The sequence below is a fragment of the Oncorhynchus nerka genome, linkage group LG16, assembly GCF_034236695.1.
Source record: "Oncorhynchus nerka isolate Pitt River linkage group LG16, Oner_Uvic_2.0, whole genome shotgun sequence".
NCBI lineage: Eukaryota > Metazoa > Chordata > Actinopteri > Salmoniformes > Salmonidae > Oncorhynchus > Oncorhynchus nerka.
The window spans coordinates 5,012,812-5,028,089 of record NC_088411.1 but is presented as its reverse complement, the minus strand read 5'-3'; the positions used below and the strand labels follow the sequence as shown (position 1 = coordinate 5,028,089).

General features: G+C 43.5%; 1 protein-coding gene across 1 annotated transcript; it reads left to right on the top strand.

Annotated features, from left to right (window-relative positions):
* Positions 1-9,891: 9,891 nt before the first annotated feature.
* LOC115117008 (noggin-2-like) lies at positions 9,892-12,781 on the top strand. Its single transcript, XM_029645458.2, has one exon. It carries the CDS (start codon positions 11,484-11,486, stop codon positions 12,117-12,119), a length of 636 nt encoding a protein of 211 aa, XP_029501318.1. The 5' UTR covers positions 9,892-11,483; the 3' UTR covers positions 12,120-12,781.
* The last annotated feature ends 2,497 nt before the right edge of the window (positions 12,782-15,278 follow it).

Here is a 15,278-nt window from a genome sequence, read left to right as displayed (position 1 = left end):
TTTTTTGCCAAGCATAATAGGTTTCATGTTGTTCAAAATCCAATAACTGGTTTTCGCCTGGCATAACAGGACCCATGTTGTCCAAAACCTAATATCTGGTTTTCGCCAGGCATAACAGGACACATGTTGTCCAAAACCTAATGTCTGGTTTTCGCCAGGCATAATAGGATCCTTGTTGTCCAAAACCTAATGTCTGGTTTTCGCCAGGCATAATGGGATCCTTGTTGTCCAAAACCTAATATCTGGTTTTCGCCAGGCATAATAGGACCCATTTTGTCCAAAACCTAATATCTGGTTTTCGCCAGGCTTAATAGGAACCATGTTGTCCAAAACCTAATATCTGGTTTTCGCCAGGAATAATAGGAACCATGTTGTCCAAAACCTAATATCTGTTTTTCGCCAGGCATAAAGGACCCATGTTGTCAACAACCTAATATCTGGTTTACGCCAGGCATAATAGAACCCATGTTGTTCATAACCTAATATCTGGTTTTCGCCAGGCATAATAGAACCCATGTTGTCCAAAACCTAATATCTGGTTTTCGCCAGGCATAATAGGACCCATGTTGTTCAAAACCTAATATCTGGTTTTCGCCAGGCATAATGGGACCCATGTTGTCCAAAACTAAATATCTGGTTTTCACAAGGCATAAGAAACCCATGTTGTCCTAAACGAATTATCTGGTTTTCGCCAGGCATAATAGGACCCATGTTGTCCAAAACCTAATATCTGGTTTACACCAGGCATAATAGAACCCATGTTGTCCAAAACCTAATATCTGGTTTTCGCCAGGCATAATAGGACCCATGTTGTCCAAAACCTAATATCTGGTTTTCGCCAGGCATAATAGGACCAATGTTGTCCAAAACACAATAACTGGTTTTCGCCAGGCATAATAGGACCCATGTTGTCCAAAACCTAATATCTCGTTTTCCCCATGCATAATAGGACCCATGTTGTCCAAAACCTACTATCTGGTTTTCGCCAGGCTTAATAGGAACCATGTTGTTCAAAACCTAATATCTGGTTTTCGTCAGGCATAATAGGACCCATGTTGTTCAAAACCTACTATCTGGTTTTCGCCAGGCATAATAGGAACCATGTTGTCCAAAACCTAATATCTGGTTTTCGCCAGGCATAATAGGACCCATGTTGTCCAAATCGAAATATCTGTTTTTCGCAAGGCATAACAGGACCCATGTTGTCCAAAACCTAATATCTGGTTTTTGCCAGGCATAAGAAAACCCATGTTGTCCCAAACCTAATATCTGTTTTTCGCCAGTCATAATAGGACCCATGTTGTCCAAAACCTAATATCTGGTTTTCACTAGGCATAATAGGATCCGTGTTGTCCAAAACCTAATATCTGGTTTTCGCCAGGCATAATAGAACCCATGTTGTCCAAAACCTAATATATGGTTTTCACCAGGCATAATAGGACCCATGTTGTCCAAAAATATCCATTTTTCGCAAGGCATAACAGGACCCATGTTGTCCAAAACCTAATATCTGGTTTTCGCCAGGCATAAGAAAACCCATGTTGTCCAAAACCCAATAACTGGTTTTCACCAGGCATAATAGGACCCATGTTGTCCAAAACCTAATATCTGGTTTTCGCCAGGCATAATAGGACCCATGTTGTCCAAAACCCAATAACTGGTTTTCGTAATAGGACCCAAAACCTAATATCTGGTTTTCGCCAGGCATAATAGGATCCATGTTGTCCAAAACCTAATATCTGGTTTTCGCCAGGCATAATAGGATCCATGTTGTCTAGAACCGTATACTTTACATCTGTCCATAGAACATTCTTCCCAAACTCTTGATGATCATCCAGGTGCTTCCAGGTGATTTTTGGTCAAATCTTGAATCTACTTTTTGGACGAGATGGGTCCCATTATGTCTGTAGAAACCAAACACTGCATCCCACAGCAAGAACCTCATACCAACGGTCAAGCATGGTGGTGGTAGTGTGATGGTCTGGGGATGCTTTGCTGCCTCAGTACCTGGACGACTTGCCTTAACCCTGGTGCTTTGCTGGAAAAAAATTACGTCCATTGTGGTATGGGTCAGACAGTTTAAACACACTCAAGACGTTCAAATAATCAAGTAAAAACAACCAAAACATTATTTTGTCTTTTCAGACCTTTCAGAAAGAAGAAATACAAGAACATTTGATTTCAAAAACTCTACACAGACTTTCCACAACACATCAGTGTGTCCACATTATGAAGTTAGGTCATAACCATAAATGAGGAAAATTAATTTAATTTCATGGAGAAAAAGAGAGGTTAACTAGTATTTTAGATAACTCAAAAGTAGAAATGAGTCAAATTGACCCGCAACATGATAGGAGGGTTAATAGAATGAACCATGAATACTGCTCTGTATCAGAGAATTCTACAGGAGAATGTCAGGCCATCCATTTGTGAGCTGAAGCTGAAGCGCAGCTGGGTCATGCAGCAAGACAATGATCCAAAACACACAATCAAGTCTGTATGAAGATGGATAAAAAGCAACACAGTTGAAGCTTTGGAATGGTTTTGTCAAAGTCCAGACCTAATCCCAATTAAGATGTTGTGACAGGACAAGCATGAGCAGGTCATGCTTGAAAGCCCACAAATGCCACTGAGTTAAAGCAGTACTGCATGTAAGAGTGGGCCAAAATTCCTCCACAGTGATGTGAGAGACTGATCAACAACTACAGGAAGTGTTTGATTGGAGTCATCGCAGCTAAAGGTGGACTGAACATCAACTACAGGAAGTGTTTGGTTGCTGTCATTGCAGCTAAAGGTGGACTGATCAACAACTACAGGAAGTGTTTGTTTGCTGTCATTGCAGCTAAAGGTGGACTGATCAACAACTACAGGAAGTGTTTGGTTGCTGTCGTTGCAGCTAAAGGTGGACTGATCAACAACTACAGGAAGTGTTTGGTTGCAGTCATTGCAGCTAAAGGTGGACTGATCAACAACTACAGGAAGTGTTTGGTTGCCATCATTGCATCTAAAGGTGGACTGATCAACAACTACAGGAAGTGTTTGGTTGCTGTCATTGCAGCTAAAGGTGGACTGATCAACAACTACAGGAAGTGTTTGGTTGCTGTCATTGCAGCTAAACGTGGACTGATCAACAACTACAGGAAGTGTTTGGTTGCTGTCATTGCAGCTAAAGGTGAACTGATCAACAATGACAGGAAGTGTTTGGTTGCTGTCATTGCAGCTAAAGGTGAACTGATCAACAATGACAGGAAGTGTTTGGTTGTGGTCATTCCAGCTAAACGTGGACTGATCAACAACTATAGGAAGTGTTTGGTTGCTGTCATTGCAGCTAAAGGTGAACTGATCAACAACTATAGGAAGTGTTTGGTTGCGGACATTGCAGCTAAAGGTGGCACAACCAGTTATTAGGTGTAAGCGGAATTACTTTTTCACACAGAGGAATTTAGTGTTGCATAACTTTGTTAATTAAATACATAAAATAAGTATCAATTTGTTTTCTTATTTGTAAACTCAGGTTCCTTTTTCTCAAATATTAGGTTTTGGTTGAAGATCTGATAACATGCAGTATCAAACACATGCAAAAAAAAAGAAAAAAAAAGAAAAAAAATACTTTTTCACGGCACTGTATCTAACTAACTTTGATATTCCCACTTTTCTGTCATAAACTAATAAACGTTTATATTATCGGGACTGGCCTATAAAAAAAATCATTGGGGAATGGTAAGGATAACTTGTTGACTTTCTCTCAAAAGTGAGCACCTTCTCTCTATGATATACTGTATGTGAAAGGATACTGTTTTCTAGGTTACCCGAGGTAACCCCTGCCACCAAAATCCAAGGTTATATCAGGTTAACAACGTTACTCTTTTGGTAACACAACCAGGATCACTGTAACCAATAGCCCCTTGTTGATCAACTTGGCTTGACTGACCGGGGCTCTCTTTCTCCTGGCTGTCTACTCCTTGTGAGGGTTATTGAAGTGTGAATAGACTTCATAGTCTCTGCTTTGCTAGTCTGGTTTGGGGTTATTGGTCATCTTTGTTAGTGTTGGTCTGTCCTCTCTTCTGTCCTTGATTACTGCTGTCTGTTGTCTTTTGCTGTCTGTCGTTGCTGCCCGTTGATTGCCGTCTCTGGCTGCTAGTGTCTTCTACTCTATAGGTAGTAGACTGTCCGTTTGCTTGCCTACCTACCTACCTACCTACCTACCTACCTACCTACCTACCTACCTACCTACCTACCTGTCTGTCTGTCTGTCTGTCTGTCTGTCTGTCTGTCTGTCTGTCTGTCTGTCTGTCTGTCTGTCTGTCTGTCTGTCTGTCTGTCTGTCTGTCTGTCTGTCTGTCTGTCTGTCTGTCTGTCTGTCTGTCTGTCTGTCTGTCTGTCTGAGCAGTGTATGGTTGTTGTGCCTGGTTCTGGACACCAGCCCAATCCTTGATTTAGAGCTGAGTGACGTGGGCTCAAAGTCTCCCTGCTCCCCTTTCTTTCTTTCTTTCTTTCTTTCTTTTTCTTTCTCACTCTCGCTCCAATTCTTTCCAACTCTTCCATAATATCTGTGGTCTAATTACACATATACCATATCCCTCTTTATTCCTTTGTCTTCCTACTCTATACACTCCCCTCTCTCTCTCTCGCTCCATTTTTCTTTCTCTTTCCATCACTCTCTCTCTTTCCCCAGTCTGACAGAGCGAGGCAGACGCTGGTATTTACTCATGGCTCCAGGGGCTTGTAGCTCTCGATTAGCAAACCAGTGCAAGTCAACAGTTGGTACATCCTCTGGACAATCACCCCCCTTCGACACATACACATATACATCCTCACACACATATACACACACCATCCTGTCCCGTTCCCAAGCAGACAGGCTTCCCGAGGCGGGGGGACCGTTCGCACTAGCACCCCAGCGAGACATTTCCCAAAGCCTTCTCATCCCTCCTGGTGTCTTTGGGGACCATCACCCTCTTACCCTCCGGCACGTTCTCCAAACATACCAGGGGGCAAAGGGCACGTTGAGCCAACATTGGCTGTTTGTCGACATGCACAGCCCAGGGTTTGGGTTGTTCGGGTAGTTTGAGTTGCGACGTTTGCCATTCGGGCTCAAAATTACCCCAGTGTGCTTCAGCTATGATGAGTGACTATGGAACTACCCAGTTAGACATGGAAACTCAACGGGACACATATGCTACGGGGGAGCAAAAGCAGAGGGAACACCTGTTGTGGTCATCCTTCAGTGTGTGGTTGTGGGCAAGTGGTTTTGTATTGGGGGCAACACAATTACTTAGTGGTTAGGTTAGGGGAATCTGTTCCTTACTAGAATGGCTATGGTTCGTACTGGCACTGCTGCGGAGACATTCACCTTAGTTGTGTCAGTGAAATATTGAATATGAAACTGAAAGAAATTAAGCAAGTTTCATGATTATGAATTACATTTCAGTCTGTTAAACGACACTGAAACTGAAATGCACCAACTCGATGACACATTTCAGCTGTTTAACTATCCTCCAAGAAACTCTGCATTATGTGACATATTATTCTTGGTACATTTTCTCATGACACCTGTAAAGCCATGTCTAGGACAGTCCTACGACAGCCTAATGAAGGCTTCATGACTTCTCACATACCCAGTATAGTGAGGAGCTGAAACACTGAGCATGGTTAGATTGTAGTGAAGCACGAGCAGGGCTTGCAGGTCTCAACACTGCTGGACGGGTTTTTCTCTCTCTCTTGGCTGAGGTGCCACCGTGGAGAAAGTAACAGCGACCCTATTGTGAGAGGTGGGAAATGGGCAGGCCGCCAATGATGTCACCGCGCCGTAGGGAAGACCAGGGAGAACGCCCTCCTGGCGCTTGGAATGTGCTGTTCTTTCCTGTTGTTTTCCGGAAGGGAGTGATCACTTTAATTCCACCCTTATCACTCCTTCTCCGATGGGTGAAAAAAAGAGAGGGAGAGAATTTGAAAGACGACGGGGTGCTTCTATCGCTCGTTCCCGAAACGGGCTGGGGCACGCACCAAATAAAAACACAGAAAAAGCAGAGGGGAGGGGCTAAGACTGTTGAGGCTGTTGGGATTCGTTCTCTTTTATTTTAATTTTCAGAGACATGAATGAGGGTAATCATGCTGGAATGCAATGAGGTCACTCTACTTCCCCAATTAAAAGTTCTCTGGATGATTACGGAAGAATGGTGGCGATTCAGAGCAAAAAAAAGGGAATGGTTTACAGAAACTATCCCCCCTCCATCACCCAGCAACCACCCTCCAATCCGTTGCTTCACAACTCAGAGTAAAGGGAGCCCTTAGGAACCCTCCCGTCATTGCTCCGCCCCTCCTTTCCAAGAACATTGTCTGTGTCTGTCAGGGCGAGGCCTCAGTGTGCCCACTGGACAGATGGACAGACCGTCATAGAGAGTGTGCAGATCCACCACTAAGACCCTGCTTCTCCAGGGAGCCGTTGTCTAAGGATGTCCAGGGTCATCATGCCCACAGAGGATGACCTCTCACACCCCACCAGTTTCTCCATTCAGTGTGTGTGTCTGTCTGTCTGTCTGTCTGTCTGTCTGTCTGTGTGTGTGTGTGTGTGTGTGTGTGTGTGTGTGTGTGTGTGTGTGTGTGTGTGTGTGTGTGTGTGTGTGTGTGTGTGTGTGTGTGTATTCTTGTAAATGTGAGCGTGGATGTGACTCTGACTATAAGTGCCTAAATATGAGTGTGTGTATGAATACAGTATATAAACACAAGCATGTGTGAGTATTAGCTAGGATGTTTCCACTTTTAGTCGCATGAGTGCAGAGTCCCCAAGAATCCCTTAGAGGCCTAGTTCAAAGTCAACTCCAGCAGTCACATCACAAGCGCATCAAGCCATTCACAATACTATCACGATTAATCATAGCATGTGATAAAGCGCTGTGTTTCTTCATCCCGACTGGAATGTCATATAGAAACCGGGAACTTATCCGACGTTCAGATTGACTTCAGATTGCCATCGACCAGAACTTGGTTCAAATACCACTTGAAATCTTTCAAATACTTTGAGCTTTTACTTCAACCTGCTTGGAGTGCCAGTTGGGTGGGCTTTAGAGTCTTGGAGCTATTTTATTGGTCAGGCAGGCTTACTCAATCTAGCAGATCAAGTATTTTACATGATTTAAAGTAATATTTGAACCTAGGTCTTTCGTTGACGGAGAGCAGGCCTTCTTAATAACGAGGGGGACCAATTTCATAAAGAGCTTAGCAGCAATTTATGATTTATTTTTTGTTGTCATCAGGCAGAATTTTTTTACTTTGATGCTGTTTACTAGTTTTGCAAAAAAAAACTTCATAAAGAATAAAAAGAGAAAGCTTCAAAAGTATCCTGTTAACGGGACACAGATTTTTGTCATGCTTCCCGACCCATCTGCTTCAAGTTAGGGTTATTGAGCTGGAGGAGTGAGAGTGAGGGGTAAGATGTGAGGGGTGGCGGTGGGGGCTGTATAGGGGTGTAATATTGACAGAGGACAGTGGGGAAATGTATTGTGTCTTTCAAACCCCTCGGTTGTTTTGGGATGAGGAGGAGGATGAGGAGGTGTGTATGTGTGTGGGTATGTGTGTGTAGGGGGGAGTACTAGCTACAATGTTATCTGTTGAAGTGTATTTCCAACAGGCACGTCAAATTCCTCAATTCTCTGTATAATCTAAAATAGCCTTTCTCTCTAGTCCCTCGGGGCAACTGAAAAGATTGGGAAGTAAAAATAAAAAACTTTGTCAAAACAGCTACCTCTGGTGATGCTCTTTGTCTTAGTAAAGTAGTGATGCCCCCCCTTTTCCCTGTCCCTTTCTCTCCTCTCCTTTATTTTCCCCTCTGTCTCCTACCCCCTCTGTCTTCTGTACCATTCTAGCAGTTCCCCGATGTCCCTAGGACCCTAGGACCCTAGTCAGCCAGTCTGGCTAGGGCTACCCTTGGTGGTGCCTGTGCTGGTTAAGCTCCCAGTGGGCCTTCCTTGGGAAGCAGCCTGTTTGTATGGAGCAGGGGGCCCTGCGCTCGCAGCCAAGGGGAAGGGGGCTCTCAATCTGTGCTGGGGCCGACCCCCTAATGCACTCTTGCCGTGCGCACTATTGAGGCCTAAGGAAGCGTGAAAAATTGCTGCCAAAACCAAAGAGCTAAGTCTCCTTGTTATACAAGGCCAATTTTCAGCACTGACCACACCCCTCCACTCCTCCCTCAGTGTGCCCCCCACGCCTCTCTCACACACTCGACCCCCCTTGTCAGGCTTGGAGGGCTTCGTTAAAGCGAGCCCGGCCCTTTATCACATCATTTAATTAGCCATTCCACAGCAAACTGCTACCGCCGTGTCCCCCTGTTGCTTGCTGCCGCCCTCCTCCTGCCTCTCCCCAATCCCCCACTACAACCCTCCTCCTTTCCCTCTCCTGACTGCCCCCCCCCCCACCACCACCAGTCCCCCAGTCCTCTCCGGTCCTCTCTTTATCCTAGGTAATTAGCCGGAGGGCTTGGCGCTGGTCTGGCCGGCATAAAGGGGCTGGGAAGATGAGAAGATGGGAAGCTGTGTTCGCTGGGTTCCCCTGTCCTCCCCTGGACTCCCTGCTCCCTGTCAGGGGGGGCTGCTGCTGGACAATAGCAGGGTCTACAGTAGCCAGCCCAGGTCAGCCCAGGTCCCCTACTGCTAACTGGTTCCTAGTCATTAGCAAGCTAGACAACTACTGCATGATGACTAGAGAGGTTACAGGGTTTAGAGAGGGTAAATTATACTGCTGTGAGTTCTTACACAACTCCCCATAACACTCTTAATAATAACATAATTTCAAATACATTTTTTCTTCTTTAATCTTAGTTTAGAATAAAAAGTGTTATTTTCTTAGAAGCTCCATGCTTTACCTCAATGTATATCCATATCTCTAACACAGAAACAATCATTGACAAGATAATTAGGGTTAATTGGCACAAACGAAAAAAACATGAATCAAAGTATGCTTTGAATCAAATTCTCTAACCAATTTTCTTTAGATGGAGAAGACGCTATAAAGATGGAGGTTAGTAAAACAAAGACTTGTTATCACATTGTAATGACATATGTGATGGATTGATAAGAATGAGGCAAACAATCCTGGGATTCCTGCACGCTGGATCAACGCCCCCTAGTGACCACTATAAGAGCAAGTACCCTATCACAAACACAAATCAGTCTGTCTATCCACTGTAATACAGACCATAGTTACAACAATCTAAGTTTGGAAATGACAAAAGAAAATACAAATGATACTTATCAAATAGCCACAACACAAAAATATTGTATGAGTGTATGCGTCAAAAGGTGAAGTATTGAACACTATTCCAAAATATGTTACATTTGATTGACCAAGCATAAAGCGCATCTAAAAACTGCTAATTAGGTATTAATGACAAGTGACTGTGTTGATAGTAAGATAATGTCAGTGGCATCAACATACGTTTATAAAGGCCTGATTAAGCATCATTAGGCCTACAAATTACATCAGTTTCCCCATATCAGTTGCATTATTGACAGCTACATATATTCAACTGAAACCAACGTTTGAGGCTCAAGCATCCATGATACTCTAATCACTGCGGTTAGTCAGCATGATAAAGGTTACGTTTAGTAAGGCTATCCATGACCATTTAAAGCTTTAATTGCGCGCTTATTTTGTGACCCCAAAGTTCAAACAGCGAATTCCTGTGTGCAGACAGAGGTCCTCATGAACAAAGGTGGAATGTGACGCTCGTTTTCAGTTAGACCCCTCATACATGCTACTAAACGTTTCCCACCCTTCTCTCGGGAATGTTATAAACTGGGAAACACTTCAGTACTTCAATTAAATATTGACAGCGTATTGACCATATTAACTCGAGAGCGTTGCAGCAACATAGTCATTGCGCACAAGTTCCCGAAATATGAGGAGAGACATGCAGATTGCAATGTGAGGAGACTGCTTATTACTATTTTATTTGGGGGAGAAAGCAAAATATGTGGCTACGTCACAGTTTAGGATATATTGTGTCTCTCGATGATAATTCAGTTTCTTTGGGACCCTGTGGATAGACTGATTGTGGCCGATATTTTTCGCGTTCTGTGAGGAGAGGGGGCCGAGGGGTGCTGTCAATCATAGGGAAAGTGGCAATGGTGGGCAGGACCCGCTGACACTTTGTACTGTCGGAGGGGGATATTTAATTTGGGATTGAGCACCGCTCGCAACAGGCACACTCACACACAGTGTGCCCAAGCAAAGAGACGCTCAGCGCCAAGTCTCAGACCTCCTAAAGTAGGAGCGAGTAAGTAGGAGAACTGTACCAGCTTTCAAAGGAGTAAAGATTCTCCCCCAGGAATTACCGCAAACACTGACCGTGCAAAAGAAGGCAGAACTCGGACTGATTCAACCATGCAACGGCGGTGGCTCTTTTTGATATCCGTAGAGAAATCACCGATGTCATCGAGGTGAAAAGAAACATCAAATTGAAGTGAATTTAAACTGGCTTGTTACCCTTTGCGTTTGATATGCATTTTATTCGCGTCAGTTTAAATTCAGATACTTTTTGTACGCAAAAAAAAAAAAACTGCGTCCCGGAGGAGTATAATTTAGTTTTTTAGAGGTAAATCTGCATTTTGGTTTGGATAGACCTTTTCAACAGGACCGATAAATGGTTCAGCTTGCATAGGTGTGGGAGACTACAGTGGTGCGTTTTGCCAAAGAGAAGACATCTGAATACGCATGGACAATTTCAGCAAGGTCCTAAGACTCCAAGCAGAAGGTTGGAATATCGCACTGGAGTCACAGGACACCTCTCACTCCATGGATTCTGCGCTTGCGTTTGGACTTTCTCAAACCTGAGCGCGCCAAGCAAAGTTGAAAGAAGCCACGTTTATAAAAGTCATGCGTAAAAATAACATTGGCCAAGACAACCGAAATTGCCGGAACGGTGAAATGTAAAAGTTGGTGAGGTAGCCTACTCTTTTGTGCACCCCTCTTTATCGGGGCGCTCTGGATCAATTTTTTCTCTGGGAAAGCGGATCTTTATAAAATCATCATTCCATGTGACTCTCGCCTCAGCCACTGTCATCCAGTCTAGACAATTCGCCGTCGCTTTTAGTGTCCCTGGCGTGCCCATGACAACCACAATCAACCCAAAGTGCATGTGGGGAAAATAGTGACACGGGAGAGTGGGTGAATTTAGTTTTTCCGTTTTGTTTTGTGCTGTTTTGGTTGAGCCGAAAATTTGTTCTTATTTATTTTTTACAAAGAGACACCCTTTGCGTTCTACAATATTGCATCAGCAAGCAAACGTAAGAGGCATATTACTAAGGATCCCTAAAAAAGAAACGTCATTCAAACCCGACGTGGTCTATTAAAAGTATCATCTTGCTCGTCTACTTCAACTATTTATGAAGCCCCCGGCTACTCATGTCAAAGAGCACAGTAGCTGTGAAAATCAATAAATATTTAGGCTAATACACCAGAATAGCCTTTACGCAAACAATATAAATATGGCCTTCTCAAAGACGCTACTAGTTTATGTACTGGTATCCATTCACCTTGGAGATTCGCAACATTATCTACGCCTGCGCCCCTCGCCCAGCGAGCATCTTCCCGTGCCGGTCCTCAAGGAGGACCCCGACCCGGAATACGACCCCCGGGAACAGGACTTGGCCGAGAGGACTCTGCGGAAAAAGCTTGGCAGCAACTTTGATCCCAACTTTATGTCCATCAGCTCGCCCATGCTGGTGAATCTCTCCGTACAAGACACCCAGATGAAACTGCAAGGACCCATGCCAAACGAGATAAAAAAATTGGATATCTCAGAGTCCCCCTACGGGAAGCGGGTAAAATTGGGAAAGAAAGCCCGCAGGAAATTTCTGCAGTGGTTGTGGACGTATACGCACTGTCCGGTGGTGTATACCTGGAAGGATTTGGGCGTGAGGTTCTGGCCACGCTACATCAAGGAGGGAAACTGCTTCAATGAGCGATCTTGTTCCTTCCCCGAGGGGATGTTTTGCAAACCTACCAAGTCAATCACCAAGACTTTTCTCCGGTGGTATTGTCAAGGGTTTTTAAGACAGAAATATTGTACGTGGATACCGGTGCAATACCCAATCATCTCAGAGTGTAAGTGCTCTTGCTGAGTTTCAATGGGAGTAGAAGGGTTGGGAAGTGGATTGGAAATATGCGGTTTCTATTGCACTGTAAACTCTGAACAGAGGTTGGCACCATAGCGAATCTATTTTTTTATATCGCATTTGAATTAAAATGCCAACATTGTACATATTTAAGAAAGATGCAGCTATTTTTTGTTAATGAACAGGACCATATTTTATTTCATCCCTGAAACGTGTTTTTGGATGAACCCAAGCACTTCAGAAAGAAGAGCTTTTATTTTTTATGAAAAATGTAAGATGGAACGCATATAACTTCTCCAAGAAGTTAACTTTTTTCAACTGGACATTGATGCTGACTGTTATTTCACTGCAATGCTGCCTAGAGTTTTTGTATGATATTAATATCAATAATAATTCAAATGAAAGTTGAGGATATATATATATATATACAAATGTATATATAAAGGCGTGAACTCAGCTTTTGGAATATTGTAGAAAAAAACGAATCTGTACGGTTTATTTATTACTTTAACGATTGTGAGTATAGAACATAAGCAGAGAAAATAGCATACCAGAAATTATGGGAGATGTCTACTTGAATATTTCAATTTTTTTTAAATAAAAGTTAACATATCAGTGTACATGTTATGGTTACACGTTTTAGCAATAAAGTCAATATTTTCAACATGTATTAATGTCGAGCAAGTTGCTTATAAAGTGTGTCCCTGTCCAAGGGGGCGTGTATGGTGGTGGAGAGGAATGGAGTTGCTAAATGCACAGTAAGTCCGAGCTGAAATGAATCGGGAGGGGGACGTTACAAACGCTCCACGCTGTCACTGTGATTTTAGAAACGGGTGATTTACTATGTTGTGTAACTAATGCGCAACACACCTAAAACGCCTCGACAGAACTGGCATTCATTGTTTGAGCCAGCGGAGAAGAGAGCCTTGGCATATCTATCCCCTCTCTCATGCAAATGCTCATTTCTCGGATCCAAGGTGTTAATTAACAGAACTGTAAAATATGATTCAGACATTTCAGACGGTGTCCGATGATTAAATGGCGGGGTATACGGCAAGCCAGGGGCGTCTGTGTCTGTGCTATTCACTGGAAGCTCTGCTACACACAGTTCTACGGGGGGTTGTGTTGAGGTAGAGCAGACAGGCGCCTATTCAAGCCCTATGACAGCATTCGAAAAAAACAAAGAACATTAAACAATGGTCAACTGTTTTTGACGTTACCAGACTATTAATTTGAGAGCGGCTGAGCTGTCTGCAAGTTAAAGAGATATGGTCAATTAAAGCGCCCGAGACACGCATGGAATTACTCCATGAAATCAAGCAACGACTCATTTACTCCAAGTAGGGATTTTATGGTGTTTATATTATTCTTTAAATACAACCAACGACTTAAACAGTCGCCATTACCCAGTGTTTAGAACATGACCAAATGTTCCAAAACTGGAGCTGTATAACTCCCGGAAAACACCATATTGTGCGCCTTTAAGTGATGTGTGTCTTCGCGGGCTGAGATGGATTTGACACATGCCACACGGTTATTGTGACAGATATACTGAAGGGATTTTGTAAGGAGAGGAGAGCGGCAATATGCCAGCGGAAGAGGGGGCTGCTTTCCTTACTGTCAGCTACTTTCTTGATGATGTCTCGGGATTTTGGAAACTGCGTCTCTGACTCGGCGGCGCCACTCAGCCGCCCCCTCTCGACTGTGTAGAATGAAGCACTTTGGGAAACAGTAACCCTTTCAGGCTCTGCCCGGAGTATATTTTAGAAGCGCGTGAAAGGTAATACGCCGCAATGACTCCGTCGAGCTAGGTGCGCAACTAGCTCTGTCTGGCATTCTGGAGCTGTTCGTTTGGATTCGTCTGCCATGACTCCAGTTCCCTTGTTATTTCATATAATTGATATGTAGAATGTATATACCTCCCCAAATGTAAGGTGTGCATCCTCTAGAAAAGTATGCCCCAGGAAGACAGATCATATGCAATAAACTTGGAGTTCATATGAAAAACCGAAATTACACACGTGTTCATGTTAAAAACACAGATTATGCAGGGATTTTGTGTTAACTACTTTATGTCTGAAATCTTGCTATTCCGTCATAAAAAGTGCTATTCCAATAATTATAGAAAACAGTTGGTGTCATTTTTAAATACAGTACATTGGCCCTCTCTGTTTCCCTATCAAGTTGCGCACGATGGAACGAATTGCGACCATAGAAGGTATGACGCCTGTATGTGGGGAAAACGTGATAGCCAACCACGAACAACACAGGGGTTCTGAACCCTTTGCTTCAAACCTCAATGGGCACCTTACATCGGGCCTTGCCTAAACTACATCACCAAGACAGATAGTGCACTGGACTTATCAATGCATCTGGCTGAGTATAGACAGGTTCTGTATATGCCTAGTCTAGTGGAATGCCATACTATGTCAATGGTTCAACAACCACACACCTAAATGACCTGTAGGCTACCCATGAAGTATGTTATTTTAAATAACACTCTATAACAAGACATGAACATCTTTTGTTCAAGTTCAATGGAAATCCTAAGGGCTGACAGGAGGAACTTGACACGATTGACAGTTACAGTGGTGAGGCATGAAAGTGAAAGGGGTCCCCGGCAACATTTAAAGTATGCCTGTTCATGTGCACTAGTGACATGTCAATGGATTAGGGCAGTAGGCTGTTGATAGGCTGAAGGATTTGTTTGAGTCATTCACTAGTTCTGCATTTGTAAATGACCATACCTGTCGTAGGAGCATAGCGATGTCAGTGTTTTCATACCATTTAGACATAGGTTTTGGAAGTCAGGTATCGGTCTCATCACCATGAAAGGTCATGAATGAAACACGTTCCTTGGTAAGTATCAGCTTTTTTACCACTCTACAGTCACTGTTGATCAACGGTACAGTTTCTCCATCATATTCAATTCTGCCTGAGATATGTTGGTGTTTTTTATAGGGCCACTTTCCCAGACCCAGAAAAAGTCTAGTTTCAATGGACTCAAAAGCACGGTCAATGAAGAGTCCCAGCAGTAGGAAACCATCTAGGTTTTTAGTCCAGGAAACCGTCCCATAAATATCCAGAACCCGTATTCATAAAGCATCTCAGAGTGCCGATCTAGGGTCACGTTACTCCTAATACAGGGTTTCCCAACTCTTTCAT

What these genes read in the sequence shown, in the direction of transcription:
- LOC115117008 (XM_029645458.2), top strand. Translation starts at nt 11,484, where the DNA reads ATGGCCTTCTCAAAGACGCTACTAGTTTATGTACTGGTATCCATTCAC.